At 49.1% G+C, this 19828-nt stretch overlaps 1 protein-coding gene across 10 annotated transcripts in view; it reads right to left on the bottom strand.

Moving 5' to 3' along the window:
• APLP2 (amyloid beta precursor like protein 2) overlaps positions 1-19828 on the bottom strand; it is a 640140-nt gene that overhangs the window by 110062 nt on the left and 510250 nt on the right. For all 10 annotated transcript variants that reach the window (XM_086956906.1, XM_086956911.1, XM_086956909.1 and 7 more), the window contains 2 exons: positions 14128-14227; positions 4178-4351 (listed from right to left, as the gene is read on the bottom strand). In XM_086956906.1, the coding sequence (XP_086813032.1) occupies positions 4178-4351; positions 14128-14227 (274 nt within the window). The remainder of the gene's footprint in view (positions 1-4177; positions 4352-14127; positions 14228-19828) is intronic.

Genomic DNA, 19828 nt, shown 5'->3' with positions numbered 1-19828 from the left:
GGGGAGGGAGTAGCCCCTTCGGACGATCTGCAGCACCCACCTGTCCGAAGTGACTGTGCGCCAGTGAGAGTGGTGATGGCGAACCCTGCCCCCCACTGGCGTCACATGGGCCAAAAAGCACGGACTAGGAGGGTTTAGAGGCGGATGCTGCGGGGGCAGGTGTGGACTGGCTCCGCTTGCCTCCCCGACCGCCTCCACGGCGGTTTCCACGGCCGCCGCCGCGCTGGACGACAGTTTGCGGCGAGTGGCTGGCGGCACGCGTGGGGACGCCCCTTCCTTGGCCACGAAAGGAGCGAAAGGCACCCACTTGCTGGCGCGGGGCCGAGAGGCCCAAGGACTTGGCCGTAGCCCTGGAGTCCTTAAAGCGCTCAAGCGCGTGGTCTGCCTTGTCGCCAAAGAGGCGACGGCCATCGAACGGCATGTCCATGAGGGTATTCTGGACATCAGCCGAGAAGTCGGCGGATCTCAGCCAGGCGTGGCGTCGAATCGCCACCGTCGTAGCCATCGCTCTGCCCAGCGAGTCAGTTGTATCCAGTCCGCACCTGATCGAATACTTCGCTGCGTCCCGGCCCTCCACTAGGGCTTGGCCGAGTTTGGCCCGTACCTCCAACGGACACTCTGGCAGCAATTCCGCCACCGTTTCCCATATAGAATGGGTGTAACGGCCCAAGAGGCATGCGGTGTTGGAAGACCGCAGTCCCAAGCTGAGGGACGAGAACACCTTTTTGCCATAGGCCTCGTACCTCTTGGATTCCCGATCGGGGGGAGCCGTCGGGAAGGCGGTCTGGGAGTTAGAGGCCTGGATAACCAGACTCTCGGGGGTGGGGTGGGTGGACAGGAAACATGGGTCGCCCGGGGCCGGGCGGTGGCGTCTGGCCACGTTCCTATCTACAGGCGAACCTGTAGCGGGCCTGGACCAAGTGCCCAAAAGAACGTCCGACAAGGCCTCATTAAACGGCAGCATAGGCTCCATGGAGCATGACTGCGGCTTAAGGATCTCAGTGAGGAGGTTAGTCCTCACGGCCGCGACGGGGAGCTCAAGGCCCAACGCCTTAGCAGCCCTCATCAACACCACACTATATGTCGCGCCTTCCTCCGAAGCCACGGAAGGAGGAGAGACGAATCCAGGGTCTGGAGAGGTGTCCAGGCCACTGGCCTCCCCAAGGTCTCCTGTCCAGTCCATGTTAGACTGACATTCCCTTGTCAGAGGGTCCTCAGACCCCTCCTAATCCTCCTCTTCCCCCATCTCCTGAGACTCAGGGTCGTAAGTGAATGAGGATGGATCATAGGGATGGAATTCCCCGACCGGCGTCGAGATCGGCGCCGACAGGCTCCGTCCCGACGCCGGAACCCATAGAGAGGAGGCATTGGGGACGGCGTCGGCCGAGGCCGACGCCGGAGGGGACACCACACGGACCGACCCCGGGGGGGTCGTAAGGTCCACCGGGGACGATCCAGCGCCCGACGAGGGCCGAACGGCACCCTGCGGCGTCGGGCCCGAAGGCACCGACAATGCCGGGACCGCTGAACCCTGTGGCGCCGAGCCCGAGGGCAGAGGCGGCGTCGGGATCGTGGAGCCCTGCGGTGCCGGCGCCGAAGACGCCGGCGGCGTCGAGGCCGAAGCACCCGACGGCGTCGGGGTCGCAGCCCCGACCCACTAGGGCCCACAGACGGGTTCGCTGGGCCCGAAGGCGCCGCGGAACCCGTCGGAGAAGAAAGGGACCTCATGGCCATGAGGAAGCGCTCCATCTCCTCCGGCGTCGCGTTCAGCCCAGGGACCGGGGGGTATGGAGCAGAACGCGGCGCCCGCGACTCCTGAGGAGCCACGTGGGCGGTGTCACCCGAACCCCCGGCCGCATCGCGCGAGCGTCGGGGGGAGTCGGAAGAGCGATGATGTCTCTTCGACTTCTTATGCTTCTTACCGGACGACTTGGACCCGGAGGAGTGGCGCCGACTCCCGGAGCTGTGACGGCTCCGCCCCCGCGACCTGTCCCTCGACCTCCCGTGGGACCGGGACCTCACACGGCGCGGGGCCGACTGGCGGATCTCGAGTCGCCTGCGGGACCGCTCCCGCCTGGCCTTCCTCGAGAGGGCCCGACAGTCGGAGCAGGCCTCGTCGTCATGGTCGACACCCAAACACGTCAGGCACAGGCGGTGCGGATCCGTAATCGACATGAGGCGTTCGCACTCGTCGCAGTGCTTGAAGCCGGGCATCCCTAACGGCACCGTCGGAGTCGTGAAGACTTCGAAATAGATCAAAAGATCCAAAAAGTTAGTCAAAAAATGACTAGGGAACTGCTTTTTCCATATCTGCGCTGGCTGGCGCGGAAAAAAGAAGAACTGACGTCAGCACGCGGAGGCGGCGTCTAAGTACTCCGACGACGTCATCACGGCGCCCACGACGCCGACGACGGACGCGGAGCCGCAGACGAAGCCTACCGACGCGCAAGGGTACTGCTACGCAAAACTTTCCGGATCCAGTCTGACGCCTGGGGATATTCTAAGGTAAGGAATCTATCACTAACGTGTCTCTTTCAGATAAATACACTACTGTCATCAGCAATGCTTTATTAAGATAAGGTGTTTGATAACAAACACCATAGGTTTCATTGAAGCCATCACATAAGCTGTGAAACGTGTAATGACAGTGCTCATTCACATATACTATCTAGTAATTGAGCTAGACAGCACAAGGGCATAGCTGCTCATGGTGATATGACTGCACATGTAACACAACACAGCCTGCCGTACGGCTGTAAGGCCTGCTGTAGGGGTGACTTACATATATTTAATACAGTGTCTGGGGGCATGGCACAAACTGTGTGCCATGTTTTGTTTTCACTGTTGTCTGCACAGTTTCATGGAGCCTGCACTGGCAGTCTGCAGGAGTTTGGTAATGGGTTGCTTGGGTGGTACAATACAAGCTGCATGGCTTAGGGACCAACTTTAGCACCCATGTCCTAGGTACCATGCGTACCACTTACTAGGGACTTACTGAGGTGCCAAAGGTCTTGTCAATTTCGGAACAATTGCACAGTTACCTTGTTTTTAGGGAAAAACACTGGGACCGGGGACCTGGTCAGCAGGAACTCAGCGCACTTTGGTCAAAGTTGCATCAAATACCAGGCAAAAAAAAGGGGGTGACCATGTCAAAAAGGGGCACTTTACTACACAACCCACCCCAAACAAAAGAGGATGAGACTAAACTTTGCCAAGAGAGTCTTCAATGTCTAAGTGGAATAACCCGGAAAGGCTATCTGCATTGGCATGGTCAGTCCCAGGTCGGAGCTCCACTGTAAAGGCCATTCCCAGTTGGGAAAACAACCACCTCAACAGTTGGGATTTCCACCTTTCATTTGCAACAGACATCTTAGGCATGTGGTCAGTTTGTACAAGGAAGTGAGTACCAAACAGGTATGGTCTCAGCTTTTTTAGGGGCCAAACCACAATGGCTTCCCACTCAATGGCACTCCAATGCTATTTCCTGGGGAGTACCCTCCTGCTATGCAAAGCAACAGGCTTGTATGGCCATCATCCTTAGTCTGAAATTGCATCTTTCGGGGTGTCAAAAGACTTTTGACAGCTCACTGTCCAGTTTACCTTTTTTGGTTGCTTCTTAGAGGGAAGTTCTTGTGAGGGGATCACAATGGTACCATATCCCGTCTAACATCTATTCAGCTACATCTCAAAACTCATGGCAAAGTGTCATCCGACACCGGAGAGGGAACATTTACTTGTTGCATAAGGGACACAACAATAACCAAATTCTATGATTAAGTTGCTCACTGAAAATTGACAAATGCTCTTAACAAGTATCCAATCTGCAGCTACCCTCTTCAAATCAGGGAAAGCTCAAAATGGTGCAATTTCTTTGACAGATGGGCAACATAAGGTCATACGCAATTAGCATTTGAAAAATATAGCCGGTACCTTGTTATGCCTTCTAGAACAAATGCCTACATAGGCTATAACTGCTCTGACCTATAAATGGGCACTCTTAAGAGCATTTTTTTCTTCTAACTTTGGATGAAGGTAAAATTACCTTTAATAAAAACGTACAAAAAAATTAAAATGGTGAAACCACCCACTAAGACCCATTTTCGCCTTGTCTCAGGGAGCTCTTGGCAATGTGTAGGACACTTCCCCATTATTGCGCAGTCGTGTTGTGCACACCTACCTTCTGGTTCCACCAAGGTGGTGTACGACTTCACCTGGAACGGACGGAAGCTCTTATCTTCAGGCCGGGGGAGCTCTTCGCTTTCTTCCGAGCTCACCTGGACGTCTACTGGAGACTCAACAATGGAGGAGATGAACTGGTCTACATCTGTATGCTGCTCCTGTAGCAGCTCATCTGCAGGGAAGGAGATCATTTAGAATAAACATTTAATTTCCATTTGGTCTTCCAGAGAGCATATCTCTTTTCTCCATGTGCTTGCAATTTGTTCTATTGTGTAAAGGTTAATAAAGATGCAAAGCAACTGCACTAAAAACCACTCAATACTAGTCCAGTTTTAGTAGGGATGAAACTTTTAAGGTCTAGTTGCCACTATATAGTCCAATTACAGACTTGCCTTTTTTATGTAGGGGGCAATTCAATTTAGGGTGCTAATGCTTAGGGGCTCTCTCAAAGCCAGAAATGGAACATGGTCAGAAAATGAGCTTGAGGTCATTGGACCTGGATAACAAACACCTTGTCTAGATGCAGCTTCTAGCCCAATAAATCAAAGAAATCTGTATTGGGTCTTAAAGGAACATCCAGGATCTTACAGTGACTGAAAACTAGAACAAAAGAGTTAGCTAGCGTATTTTTAAGCAATAACCTACCACGGATAGAAGAACATCTACATAAAGAGTTTTACTAATTTGTGAGGGATTTAAGGCTGAAAGGCTAATGATGATGAGTTCAGACATTCTACAAAAGATACACACCAATGAAGCTGGCTGATAACTGAGAAAAACAGCTCAACTAAAGAGATGCCACTTCATATCTATAAAACGATATAACTATAGATTCCTCGCCTAGAGAATATCCGCCCGTACCAGACTGCATCCGGAATTTTTCACAGCAGTGCTCCCACACGCCCTGGGGGAAGGGGAGGAGCATACAAGCATCACCCCTTCGCAACAATGTCAGTTTCTTTTAGAATGAGTCTTGTTAGACGGACCGGGAGGGTCGGCCGAGGATAAGGGGAGAGGTCTCCGGGGAGAGCCGTCTCCAGCGATCGTGCAGACGAGTAACTTCCCCCCCACAGATGTACACCACACAGGAATAAGGTTTAACGTTCTTTATAAGCAATCTGAAGTACGGTGGAATGGTACAAGGAGGTCTGGACACAGGGGTCCCCTCGACTCTAGTCTCTTGGTTTGGGGAAAAGGGGTAGCGGGACAGTCTTGTTACCAATCTGGTAGATGCGATGATAAGAGGGATAGCTCACAATCCTCGAGCTCGGCGTTCTAGATGATCGGGCTGCGGCGGAGCCAGCAGGTCCCGAGAAGGTGGTAGTTACAAACGGTCCGCGGCCACGCCAGCAGGTCCCGACGAGGATGAAGGTTTCAGAAGGTTGCGGCAGCGCCAGCAGGCAAGGCAGTATTTCGCAAGGCAGGGCTACGGCAGCGCCAGTAGTCCGTCAAGGATGAGTTCTTCACTGCGTCTCTCGACTCCAGGATACAACTGCCTTCCTGCTCTGGAGCTGCCCCAGTTATAGGTCTGGCGCCCTTTGAGGTCCGGACCCTCGCACTTGGAGGTCGGGAGGCCCAGGATGAGGGAGTCCAGACACCCAGCAGGGGGGTGGAGCCAGCGCCTGGGGGAGCTGGGGGCGATCGGCACCTGGCGGGGGAGAGCCATCGACACTTCTTTCTCCCATTGACCTGCCAAGTGGTCCGTTCACCTCCTGGGTGGATGGTGGTGCCGGGATGCCGGGGCCTGGCCAGGCCCAGGGTTAGGGTCGATCGGAGGCCACGCGGCCTCGTGGTGCAGCGTCCAAGATGGCGCCCAGGCCGGGCGAGGGGGCCGGTAGTGATTCGGGCCCATGATGCAGAGATGTCCGGAAGCAGGAGTCCCGTATGAGTCGGGGAGCGGGTGGTTTCTGTGGGTAACACCTGGAGGGCCGGGCTCGGGCCTTGTCATGCGGGGAGGGAGCGAGCCCTTCACGTGGCCTGTCCAACAAGTCTTTTGGCGCCCTCAGGCACTGGGCACAAAACATCTGAGGTACCGGACTGCAGATCTCCAAATTGGGGCCTTAGAAAATGGTAAAATGAGGCAACTTCTCAGAAAGGGGAGGTGAGTGTGCAGTGAGGAATCTGGAGTTAGATACAATATCCACCTTAGAGATAAAGCTCTGTTAGGCAACGAACATGGAGCTTGATTGGTACATTTCTGGAGCCAATGCCCATGCACATTGCAATTAAGGAAAGAGTCACTATACCTTGAATAGATGGCAGGAGTATGCAGAGCATATGTATCCCCAGCCACATAAGCCACAAACAGTGTTACAAAATGTAAGTAACTTGTTCTTTTGATGGATACTTGTTACTTTAAATTCCATACCTGTTGAATAGATACCAAAGTAGTACCCCTCCCCCCATCCCAGATGGAGAGTGGTAGAGTGGACACAGACCATAAAGTCGTGCAGAACCGAACAGGCAAAGTACCCTTCATGTCATAACTGGCTGCCAAGGCAGTAGGGATTCACAAACGGTTGCCCCAACGCCCACGTCACAGCCTGACAGATACCCAGCACATGGACTCTGCATGCCAACTCAGCAGTAGCAGAAGCAGCACTGGTTCAGTTGGAGAATGCACTCCTTCCTTCTAGAGGTAGCTTCTTAGTCAAAGCAAGTTTTAGTGCGGAGGACTATCCACCATGACAGAGTGCTTTTCTGCGCTGCCTTGCTTTTCTTTGCCCGAAGGAACCCCACAATGGGTCTTTTGAGGCCTTATCCATTGAGTCTCTTTTTTTTTTAAGGATAAAGCGGAGAACGTTGGGAGGGTTAAGGAGTGCCCAACATGAAACAGTCATGAGGGGCTGCTGGTCTGGAAAACAGGTGGTGTAGGATGTCTGCAATGAGAGTGCCTGGAGCTCACTCGCAATATGAGCTTAAGTTATTGCTATAACTAAGAGTTTTGAGAGTCAGGAGGTATAGTGAGCAGCAGTTCATGGGCTAAAAGAGAGTGCACATGAGAAATGTGAGGATCAAATTAAGATGCCACTGCAGCATCACAACCCGTTTGGGAGGGGGCATGTGTGTCAAACCTTTAATAAAATGGATTACAATAGGCAATTTAAACTGGGAAGGTTGGTCCTGTAAACATGAGAAGGCTGGACGGCCAGACAAATTACCTTTAAGAGCGCCCAATGCAAGGCTTTGCTAGGCAAGAGACTAAACAAAAAGTAAAACATCCGAAATTTGGCTTGCAAGGGGCCAGTGTTGAGGACTCCACAACAGGCAACAAACTTGCCCCAGCGTAGATCGACTTTGCAGAAACACATCAGGATGTGAGGATGACATGCACAACCTCTGGTGGCGATTCAAAGGCAGCTAGTTGGAGCTTCTCAATTTCAATGCATGAAAGTGAAGATGGCACAGGTTCCGGTGAAAAACTGTGCCCTACAGCTGTGACACAAGATCCTCCCTCAGCAGTACCCTTATAAGAGGACAAATCCTCATGCCCTGAAGTTTCAAATACTAAACTCTTGGCCCAATCTGAAGCATGACCTCTACCCAGCCATTCCTGTTCTTCAGAACAAGTGCAAGAGACAACGTGGCAAAAAATGCATACAGGAGTCCTGTGTTACACTCCAGCCTGACTGCATCTTCACGAGAGAGCATTAAGGGGAACTTAAAGGTGCAGGATGCTTGACACCACACATTCAACTGAGGCAAAAAGTTCAAGCCAGGGCTCTTCCCACTCAGGGAAGATTTTCTGTGTCACCTCAGGGTGCAAGTAGCAATTAGTTATCGACCAGGTGTCACTGACTGAGCTTATATACCTTTGTGTTCAAAGATCCAACCAGGTGTTATACAATCAAGGCAATGCCCTGACAGTCAAGCCAACTCCAGAGGTGCAGTGCCTCTTTATGCAGGACCCAAAAAAACAATCTTCCCTGCTTGTTGCTGACTGCACAGTGGTGGTGGTGTCCATGAAAACCTGAACCAGCCTTCTCTTGATGCATGGCAAAAAAAACTTTAATGCTTAACAGATGGACTGTAACTCCAAAGACTGTAACTCCAACAGATTTATGTGGAGCCAGATTTCCATCAGAACCTCTGTTCTCTTCCTCTAAACTGCCCAAACCTAGTAAGTTTCCATCACCATTAACTCTGGGTGGGGAAAGGAGAGGCCCTGCGGCTGGTCAGCTTGTGGTCCAGCAGCCACCACTGCAGATCTTTTGCAGTTTCTTCCGAAATCTGGATTACATCCAACAAGTTTCCTTGGTGTCTGGTTTCCTAAGAAATCAGATCCTACTGCAGAGCCCTCATATGCTGCTAATCAATGGGGAGAAGCAGGATCCATGAGGCCAACACTTCAAGCAGTTTCAGAGCGACTTTCAACAGAATCCATTAGAGGCTAAAACATTGAGATCATAGCCCAAATAGTCCTGGACTCATTGCGGTGTAGGAAAGTTCATTAACAGCACAGTGTCCAGAATGATACAATAAATGGGAGGCTCCGCGAAGGAGTCTGGTGTGACTGTGTAGGAAGCTGGCTCTGTTTATGGTATACCACTAAGAGGTTATGCAGTGCATAGACTCAACAGATTCTGCTAGAAGTGTACAGGGCTCAATGCAAACTCAAAAGTGCTCCATTTGTGGTAGTGTGGGCAAGCAGCCTTAGGCCTAACACAAAGAAGTGTAACACATCAGTTGTGCACACATTGACCAATAAATGACCCAGATCTTTGCAAAAAGGTAAGTACGTTTTTAAATAGAAATACTTTTTCGTTTCAAAAGTGGGCAAAGTTCAGGTATGGACAAACACTGCATCACCAGCAGCAAAAGGGCGGCTTGTGTGCAGAGGTCAAAGTTGAAGATCAGGCCCAATGGAGACTTGGGGTGCTTGAAGACACACTGCTTGCAGGCAAGTAGATTGGTTGCAGGGCTCAAGCTTCTGAGGTTAAAGCAAGCACAGGGAGGGCCACAAGGTAGCACCAAACATGCACCACCAACGGCACAGGGGCGTCCGGGTGCAGGTTGCAAACAGAATGCTAGGCACCGAATGCAAGTGAATGGAGAAACTTGGATTTGAAAAGAGGCTGCAAGTGTCGAACCAGAGGCTTCAAGAGGAAAATCAGAGACATCAGAGTTAAGTTGGGATGATGTAGGTCCCAGGGACACCATCAGTCGAGCTCCTCAAGGCCCAAGCGCTTCGGAATCAAGGGGTGTCCTTTGACGTTGTGGAGTCCAGGAGAGGTCAGCCAACGCTGGACTTTGACTCCGGATTGCTGAGGAACCTTTTCTGGATTGGTGGGCCACCTGGACACTGGTCGGAGGAGTTAGGTGGAGACTGGTCAGAGATTGTGGATACATACGGAAGGCACCACAGTCCTTTTAGTTGCTTACTTGTGGACAGAGTTTATGTCCTCTCGAGTTCTGGCCTTCTTCAAAGGTAGGGAGAGGGAGGTCGCTGACTAAAGGATAGGCATAATTTCTTAGCAGGATCGTCGCGGGCTGCAGACAGGCCAGTAGGGCTGGGGCCAAGTCAGTGGGTGTCGACAGTCTTGTCTGCACAGCGACTTCTTTGTCCTTCTTAGGTCGGCAGGAACTAGTTTCAGGGTAGACAGGTAGGGCAAATGGGCTTCCTTGCCTGGGGTGTCTATGGTCTCAATATTGTCACCCTCCTGTGGGAGGGGCATAGTTCTAGCCATGATTGGAGGAGTGCCCCCCCCCCCCCCCCCCCCATCTTCATGATGGATGGGACTGAAAGATGGGCTTCACCTCGCCTCCTACACCTTAGGGGTGGATTTAGCAGAGGTGTGAATGGCTCCTATTCTTCCTAGTCTTTACTGACGGTTTTCCCACCCAAAGTGGGGGGGGGGGGGGTCTAAACCGGAGGCTGCCATCAGCTGCTAGCAGCTGGGGGTCCCATTACAAAGACTGCAGGCCTTTGAACCTTCCCTCTCGAGCGCTGTGCCCATCCTGGGGGAGGAGTTGTGACACCTCTGCCCAGGATGGGCTTTCTTTCTGATCCCAGAGAGAAGGGGCTCTCTACCCAGGGGTCCAGAAGCATGTCTGGTGGTGGCAGGCTGCTTAAAGCCAGTCTGGACCACACCAGGATTGGTAGGTTTTCAGGGGGCACCTCGGAAGTGCCCTCTGAGTACATGTCTCAATAAATCCCACAATGGCATCAGTTTGGGTTTATTGACAGGAGTAGTTTAGTACCAAACACTCTTGTGTTCAGATAAGCCTCTAGGTGCTGTGGAGATCGATGTTCCAGCCCATGTACTCTGTATGGCTTCCCTGGCACTTACAATATCCAAGAATAGACTTAAATATTGTAGGGGCATATCTGCTCATGCAGATATGTAAACATATGTGATATAGTGCACCCTGCCTTAGGGCTGTAAGGCCTGCTAAAGGGGGGGACTTACCTATATTTTAGGCAGTGCTAGTTGGCATGGCACACAGGCAGTGTGCCTTGTTGACTTTTTTATTTTGTCTGCAACAGGGCATGCATGCTGCAGTGGTAGTCTGCATGACCTAGGTGAGAGGTCCCTAGGGGACCCTCTTCAGTCCCAATGCCCTAAGTACACAGGTACCATTTACTATGGACTTACAGTGGAATCGTTTTAGGGAAGAAGCACTGGCACAGGGGACCGGATAGGCAGGTACTTTGTGCAGTACAAACGAAACCACACCAATTTCCAGGCAAACAGTGGGGGGCTAACCATGTCAAAATAGGCACTTTCTCACCCTTCAGCTCATTGATCAAGAACCCCAGGGATGTTAGGTGGTTCATCGCTGACTAGAGGTGGTCTATGTCTGAAAGTGGTGAGCCCATCTTCCACAGCCAGTACTTAATATAGGGGAAACCCGGTATCCGCAACCTCTCAAGATGTGGCCCAACCACCACCTGCATGTAATGTAATGTAATGTAATGTAATGTAATTTGACTTATATAGCGCACAAATCACCCGAAGGTCTCAGGGCGCTTGCTTAGGGAACCCGTCCTGGTATTCCCTTGTGAGATACCCCCGGCAGGATATCCACAAGGTGAAAGCCAGGCATCCCGCCGCGAGGGGCCGTAGTGGAGATTAAGCAAGCTATTGCCCAGAGTCGCAGAGTGTGACCCCGTGAGTTGAGTAGGCACCGGCGCGAGAATTAACGAGTCCGTGGAATTTTGAGTCCGAGACCCTGCCGCGTCGGGAATCGAACCCTGGTCCACGGCCGCTCTCAGCCTCCGGGTCTGCCGCCTCTAACCACTGAGCCACACTTCTCCACTTCATTTTGCATCATTTTGTGAACTCCCAAGGGTCGCTTGTAAGGCTGAAGTGAAGCACTGAAAATGCTCCTGGACAACCTTGAACCGTACGTAATGTCTGTGGACTACAGGACGGGCACATACAAATAGGCATCCTGCAGGTTTAAGATAAACATCCAGTCACTTGGATCTAGTGCTGACAAACCCTGGGCCAAAGTGAGCATTTTGAATTTGTCCTCTCAAAGGAAGGCATCCAGAGGGCAAAGATCTAAAATAGGATGAATGCCACTTTCCTCAGGAGGAAGTAGCAACCCTCACTACTTCGGAGGCTGGCACGTTCTTGATGCATTTTTCGGCCAGTACAGCCTTCACCTCTAGTAGCAAGATGGAGAGGTGATTCTCTGAGAGCCACTCAAGTGGGAAGAAGTTGAGATGGGCTGGAAAGGAATCGATGGGGATGAAAAGCACGATCTGCCTCCCACACATCGACTGTGTGCTGCCAAAGGCAAGCTAAAGTGGCTTCAAGACTGATACTGCAGGGGTATGGGGATGAGTGGAAAGGTGTCCCTGGTGACTGCACGATGCCTGACTGATAATAGTCCTTGGCTCCGAAAGTGCTGAAATGGTGGAGGAGTTTGGAGGTGCCTATATGCTGCGCCCCTCGACTAGCCTCAAAACGGATGGAACTAAGGTAGACAGACCTAAAGAAGGCACTATGGCTCTACTTTCATTGAAATGCTCTAGGCCAGAATCAGTCTTTTCTTCGCCAAAGGCAGGGTCCATCAAAAACCACAACCATTCGAGACTCATGTACATCTCCAGAAAAACCAGTGGATCACATCAAAGTGTGGCGGCGGAGCATCACACCAGTGCCATTGTATACCATAAGCAGTCAGTAGTATCCAGGCCGGCCCCGATGACATACTTTGTCACATCCTAACCATCTGACTGGTCTGAGCCAATGACGCCCAAAACTCCTCCAGTACCACTGAAAAAGTTTCCATAACCATGTCCCAAGTGGCAAGCATATAACTGCCTAAGAGGCAGACCGCACTGACTGATCACAGTGCCAGGTTTGTGGAGCCACAGCCTCGCTAAACAGGAGCAAGGGCCTAGATCAAGCCAGTCCCGGGTGCAAAACTTCAGCAAGTACATAAATGTTGGATTCCACTAAAGGTAGCTGTAGGTCCAGGACTCAGCTGCACACCTAATTGCCACAGCTGAAGTTGCTCTCTCTCTTATAGGGGATCTAATGGGTGATCCAAACAATGCCTATGAGGAGGTATCCAGCCCACTGGCTTCTTGCAAGTCCATGTAAATGTCATAATCGTGTGGGGGTAAATCATTCTTGTCATCTCAGTCGTCATTGTCAGGTTTTTTAGAATTTGAACTAAAAAAAAAGATGAAGCCTCTGAGGAACGCCTCATGCAAGAATAAGGCTTTGTCTGAATCGGAGCGTACTGGGAATAAGTGCATTTGCGTGGAGTTAAGGCCTGCCTCAGACAAGGTTGAAGCAGATTTGGCTTGAGGTCAGAAACCAAAGGGACTCTGCCTTCTGCACCGGCAAAGTTAACACCAGCATTGTTGGGGAAAGGACCAGCTCAGATATTTTGGAGCTGAAATGGAAGTCTGCACTAGAATTTGTGCAGAACCACAGGCAGGCTCTAGGGGTTCAGATGGAGCAGAGGACGGATCAGTCAACAATAAACTGCCCAGAAGCCCCTGTAGATCCTTGGGGAGCAAAGGAGCGTTAAGATGAGTTGGAAGAGTGCCTACAATATGCAGCAAGGCCTCCTTGAAGACATCAACCTGCTGCGTTGTTGATGGCCACGGAGTCAGGGCATAATGTGATCAGTCGTGGAATAGGCTCCACGACTGGGGATCAAGTGCAAGATCGGTTGGCACCTTGACGCTCTCCTGACATCTCTTTGTACAGAGTGGTGTGATGGGGTTGAGTTCAGCTTCAATTTCTTGCGTTTCTATTTGGACTTACTGAAGACCTCAACAGTGTAGACCTTTCGTGGGAACTCTCCGAGAGGAGGACCCAGTATGCACACTCGCCTTATAGTGAAACTTATGCGAGGTCTGAAACTTCTTTTGGTGTTTAGCAATGTACTCTTCGCATCAGGGACTCAGACCATCTTCGGGAGCGTGAGGTCACAATATTCACATATCTTGGAGACCAAGCACTAGAGGCAGACCTCATGCAGTCCATCACCAACATGCTTCATACAGTTTGAACACTGTAATCTTCTGTAGGGACATTTTATCCTTGCACACTGGAAAAGAATTTCAAAAGAATTTGTCAACTGATTCACACAACGCAAAGAAAGAAACTGACATCGCAACATAGGGGTGACCGTTGACTTCGGCTTTTCTCCGTCACATCCAGCAAAGGACAACATCAATACTGAGCCGCATAGTGCCACCGGGAACACTGCTATGAATATTTCCAGATCAAGTCTGGTAACTGGGTTGATAGTCTACAGGTGAGGAATCGGAGGGTGTAAGCGTCCATCAGAAATCAAATACAGTACTAAGACAAATGAAATCACAATATTTCACATAGCAATTGCCACAGGGGTTCTAAAATTTTACATTCTGAATTCCAAGATGGTATTTCATCCTTCAAGATGCACATCAACCCAACCATTGAACAATCATGGATTTCCAAACGGCACAAAAAAAGTAATCATTAAAATGCTCACCAATATCTTCTTGGATCTCTTGCACTACATAAGGAATCTTGTACAACTGTGAGAGACTTTGATTTATCCTCTCTTCAATCACATGGAGGTGTGTCATTACCTAACAGAGAACAAAAGGCAAAGGTTAGTTTGGGGCCAGGTTACACAAATTCACTCAGTGACGACAACACTATGGAACACTTAAAGCATGAGGATGTTCACAAGGCAGTTTAATACTACACAAATCTGAGGATTAAACACCACGTTCTAAACTCCGCACTCTCATAGTAGATCTCGAATGATCCATTTCTGGACATCCTCCCCACACTGGCCAGCAGCTGAGATCTGACCAGATAGTCACATTAATGTGCACCACTGGCTGCACTTTACAGGCATATCTCCATGCTGCATTGAGCGAGCACTGTAGGCTATTCAGAGCAATGATCCCCATTCACCCAGAAGAGCTTCCAACTGACGGAAACCATAGCAGAGAAATGTTGTCAACAACTGTTTTAAAGTAAGAAGGGATATATGATTTGCGTTGCAAAATCTCAAAGTCTACCAAAGCAGCCTTACTACATGGGCATACTGCCAAAGGGCACTGTACAAACATGCTTCCTTACTTTCAAGAATACTTCAGTGGGGGCACAGAAGGGGTGATCAGTGGTATCCGATCCACATAACAGAACATTTCACAAAAATTCAATAAACCAAACAGCAAAATGTCGGTTTAAAACTGGAATACTATGGCATTCTTGTTCTGCTCCAATCCTATTTAGGTCGAGCAGACCTACCTTCAATGCGTAAGCATTGATGGTGTCTGCTTTATTAGGTCGAGCAGACCTACCTTCAATGCGTAAGCATTGATGGTGTCTGCTTTAGACCTATTGTGACCCGTATTTAGGAATGAAGACACGAGTCAGACGCGCGCTTCTCTTTGTCAGTTTTGACCTCGGGAGCGCGCGTCTGAGACGCGCTTGCGAAGACGAACTCCCAGCCCCTGCTTTCGCTTCGCTCTCCTCGCATGCATTAACGGCGCACAGACACAGCCAGCCCCCACCCCTTTGCATGTACGCACACACACACAGGTGCGCGCACACATACACACGCTGCCGCCCCCCCACCCCCCTGCACACACACAGACACACACGCATACACACGCCGCCGCAGCCCTCTACCCATAAGCACTCACAACAATGACAATAGCGTCTCGCACACAACACTACCGATCTCCTACCCTCCAGGACGGCCACTTGGGACAAGCGCCTCGCCATTCATGTCTCTCCGCCCCTTGAGGATGCAGCCCCGCCTACAATCTCTACCGTACTGCACCCTTTCCTGTACGTCCCAGCTCCGCCTCGACTCATGCAGCGCCCCCTTACTAATATTTGGCAAGCATTTATATTGAATGCACTTTACCCGGTGCGATTCCCTCACCTCGCGCCTCTCGTACTTCGCGGCCCCAGGCAGCAGCACCGTAGAGCCACATCGCTGGCAATGCACACCCTTACTGTTCTTGCCATTGGCAGACACGTCCAGCCTCCACGTCACTGACTGCTTGGACGAAAGCAACCGCACGTGAAAACAAGACGGAACAAGCTCCGCCCAGACAGCGCCAACAGGCGAGGTCGTAACAGGGGCGTGCTTGGTGACGAATGCGGAAGAAAAAGGGCACGTAGAGTTAGGGTAAAGTAGAGATGGGAGAGTCAACAATATTGTAAGTACTGAAGGGCAGAGGGTGCCGCAGAGCAGGATTGAGGTGCAGCGGCACAGCCGTGATTTTTAGGCCTCCCCAGTGTAGCACGAGTAATGCGGGGAATGACAGAGGAAAGCCCGCACAGCTCTGTTTGCGTCCTGGTGCTAGAATAGACCGGGATGCTGCAGGGTAATGCCGAGGTGCACCATCAGAGCTGTGTTTGCGGTTCAGTGCTGGAGTGTCATGGAGCACAGTTATCTCAAACATATACATCAGCGTTATTCGGCGCTACATCCACTATAGACTTCTGTCACGCTGAAAGCAAACATTTCTAAATCATTAGGTATGCAACTTCTGCTTTCACAGTTTACTGCAGACTGGGATCTTGTGTAAAAATTATCGCATTATCCAGGAACGGAGGCTTCTCCATCGGCTACCTGTAAGAGATGGTACCTTTGGAATCGAACTGCCTTACACTGACCCAGTACCTCTAACCCTGGGATGCCCAATTCAAGCCCACAAGGGTTTTTAGAATAACCACTCACTATGTAAATGATTTTTACTATAGCGATCGCTTTCTGTGCTGCTTGGTTTTTTTTGGATCCATTTCACTGCTGCTCCGCTGAAATGCCTCCCTGACAGCAGTTGTCTGCTCAGTCAGTGCAGAGAACAAGGGGCGGCTCTGGTTTCTGTTGCCCGTAGAAAGCCAGGACACCTCCCCGGGTTTCCTTTCACGGGTAATACCTTGTTGCTGATTCCAGGGGACAGGAATAATTGGGGGAGTGCACCTCGGAGGATCGCATCTCACAGATGATATCAACGCCTGATTTTTGATTATAGGAACAAATCAATGTAAGTGGCCCGTGTGAGTGCGGGGCTGATGGAATCAAGGCTGCACACGGAAGTTGGGACTTCCGTCTCTCGTGGCTGGCGTGTGCCCTTATCCTGTACGTGCACCGTGTACGTGGAGTGGCAGGTGTGTACAATGCTGTCTTCCAGCACACGCCCGCTCAGTATATTTGCAGTTTACACTGAGTGAAATTCATATAAATCATTTTTAGTGTTCGTGGCATTCGCAGTGTTCACTCGTGTATTCTGTGCAGAGGCAGTCCACAAGAGGTGAACAGTGTGTGTGGTGCGATGGTGAATATTACACCGACTCAACGGGTTCACAGTTTGTAGGGATTGAAGGAGGGATTAAGACAGTGACTTATTGCACACACATTCATGGCTTTCACAGTGCAGGGTAATCAGTGCATTCATGCAGTACATTGGGAGTCAGATGCGAGTTAAGCGGTATATCTAAGTCTATCGTTGCATTCACAGTGTACCTGGAGTGCGTAGTGATTGGTTCTGTCACCTTCCACAGTTCGGCTAAGTACATTCGCAGTGCACATAGACGTAAAGGTGTATTTGGTGTTATCACTCGGACTACACTTCCTCCTTGAAGTTAGACGTGGAGTGCAAGGGGTGTGCATTGCACTAATTTTCAGTGACTTACCCGTGCAATTCACACTGCACTCAATACATCTTAATTGTACATACCGGGAATGGTGCATTCCTGCATCTCCTAGTGCCTATATTTGGAGTGTACACAGAGTGATGGTTGTATGTAATGCATACATTCCTGGTGTTGGCATGGCACACACATTAAGTTATGCGCTCTCTTCACTCAGAACGCACTTGGATATAACTTATTTAGCTCTATAATTGTAGGTATATCTCTTCAATGGAAGGGCAGTTTACATCATCAAAAGAGTTTTATGTTATGCTGTCACAAATGTAAGTTGTAATCAATCATTGAAAATGTATGTTTCAAGTAATCCATCACCGTTCTTTCGCGTGTTGATTGTAATATCAATACATCTAAGTCACGTAAATACAACACATATTGCATTACAAATGCTATAGGTGTCACATTTGCGAAAGTTAAAAGCATTGACATTGTAAATGACAAAGCTATTAATTTCACTATTTTCAAAAACAACACATAAATAAAAAAATTGTCATTTACAAGGCCAATAGCTCAAACTTTCCTAATGCGAGACCTATTGCATTGCAAATGCTTGTTACATATGCCCCTGCTAGAAAAATGTAGATTCCAAACAAAAACTGTTCTGTAGCATGAAATCTGATACAAAGAGATTAAACATTGTAGTCATAAGACCTCTGCTTTACAGACTCCCATTAAATAAAAACACTGCTTATTTCTAAGAGGATCCTGTAGCCAAATTTATCATGTGCATAAGAAACAAAAATAAAGTGAGGGAAAAGATTACACAGCCAATTTGAAAACCCACAAAAAATACACACATGTGCCATATTCATTGGTTTTAAAAATCAAAAAGCAGAGGAGATAATAGTATTTGGGGTGTAACCACTCGACTTCCAGCGTTAAACAATCAACAAATGCCTTTTTTTTGCAGGAGCCCCTAAGAGTAAGAGACCGTCACCGACTAGATTCCACGAATGGCATGCTTCATCATCGGGTCGACACTCAAGACACCTAGTGTGACTGAGCAGGCCCAACCTCCCTGGGAAGGCAGCACTTCTGAATGACTATCAGTGGGGTATTTAGAATTCCCTTAAATTCTATTGATCTATTCTGTTTCCAGAAATTGGGCTAAGATTAAAAACAAAAAGGGATGTAGATTAGGGACATGTCAATGTTCATGTTACATCTTCAAACTGTCGTGCCTGACATGTTTCAGCCATCTTGGTGACCAGGTCCTGAGGAAAGCCAGAAGACTCTGTTTGGGCCACGGTGGCTGAAACAAGTAGACAGTGACCGTTTGGAGATGTAAGGGACCATTGACATGTCCCTAAACTACATTCCTTTTTGTTTTTAATCTTACCCAAATTCCTGAAAACAGAATACATCAAGCAGATAGCTTAAGGCAATTTTAAACACCCCACACAGACAGCACTGACAATTTGATTTAGAAGTTCTCCCTCCCCAGTGACCTTAAGCCCGCTCAGTCACACAAGGTGTCTAGAGTGTCAACCCGATGATGAAGCATGCCACTAGTGAGTTCCAGTGGGTGAAGGTATCTTGGAAAAAAACTCCTAGGGACTCCTGGTTATATTCATTGCTTTACCTTGTGTAAACAAAGTTCTTCACCTAAAGAGGTGAGCATTTGACTATGAGAATCCTCAACCATTAGACTAGAATAGATTTTTATATCATTTTAAGAGTTGTAACGGAAATCTAAGATTTGCAATGTTTCTGTGCTTTGATCCCAGAACAAACGAAACACCCACCCAAGAAGCTTTGAGTAGAAACCAGAAGGAAAGAAGACTAACATAAAAATCAAAACGTCAGTCGGTAGAGGTCATCAACTGGTAAGATGCAAACTATAACAACAACAACAAAAACTCAAGATGAAAGGGTAATCACCTCTTAACATTTAACTGATGCAACTTGTAAATGGTGGAAATCATCACTGCTCTGGAAAATGCTTATACTTTGAGGTCATAAAGAAACTTTTGAGCATTTTCTATTACCATGCCCACAGTACGGTGGTTGTTGAAAATATTGGTTGAAACCATTAAGGGCCAAAGTAGATCACTGTGGAATGACTGAGTAGTGCATGTCAACGTGGCAATAGTTACTGTGTCAAAATACACAGCCTACGGCTTGAAATCACAGGTCAATACATTAAAGTGCGACAGGTAAAGAGCATTAAAACAATAAACACTTCGTTGGAACCCACACAATCATGAGTATTTTGCCATGTTGCCGTTTATTACTACTACTTACTACTTTATTATTTTTAAGGCGATTTAGATGGTTTTCTAAAATCATCTTTTTTGCTACATATTGAAATGTTATTCTGATAGCAAGTATGGACGGTTTTAAACTGACTGTCTTCACATTCAAAAGATTTTCTTAAACCCAATAATTGTATCTGACATGTGAAATTATTTCCAATTGAAGAAGCACTACCCACATGTATCTGTTCTTGCTTCTCATGTTCAAAATTGTACATTTGGACGCAAGGCTGCTAAATTAAACAATGCTTGTTT

This window comes from Lissotriton vulgaris, chromosome 2_1 (assembly GCF_964263255.1).
Source record: "Lissotriton vulgaris chromosome 2_1, aLisVul1.2, whole genome shotgun sequence".
Taxonomy (NCBI): Eukaryota; Metazoa; Chordata; class Amphibia; order Caudata; family Salamandridae; genus Lissotriton; species Lissotriton vulgaris.
The sequence above is the reverse complement of the archived record's forward strand: the minus strand, read 5'-3'. Positions and strand labels throughout refer to the sequence as shown.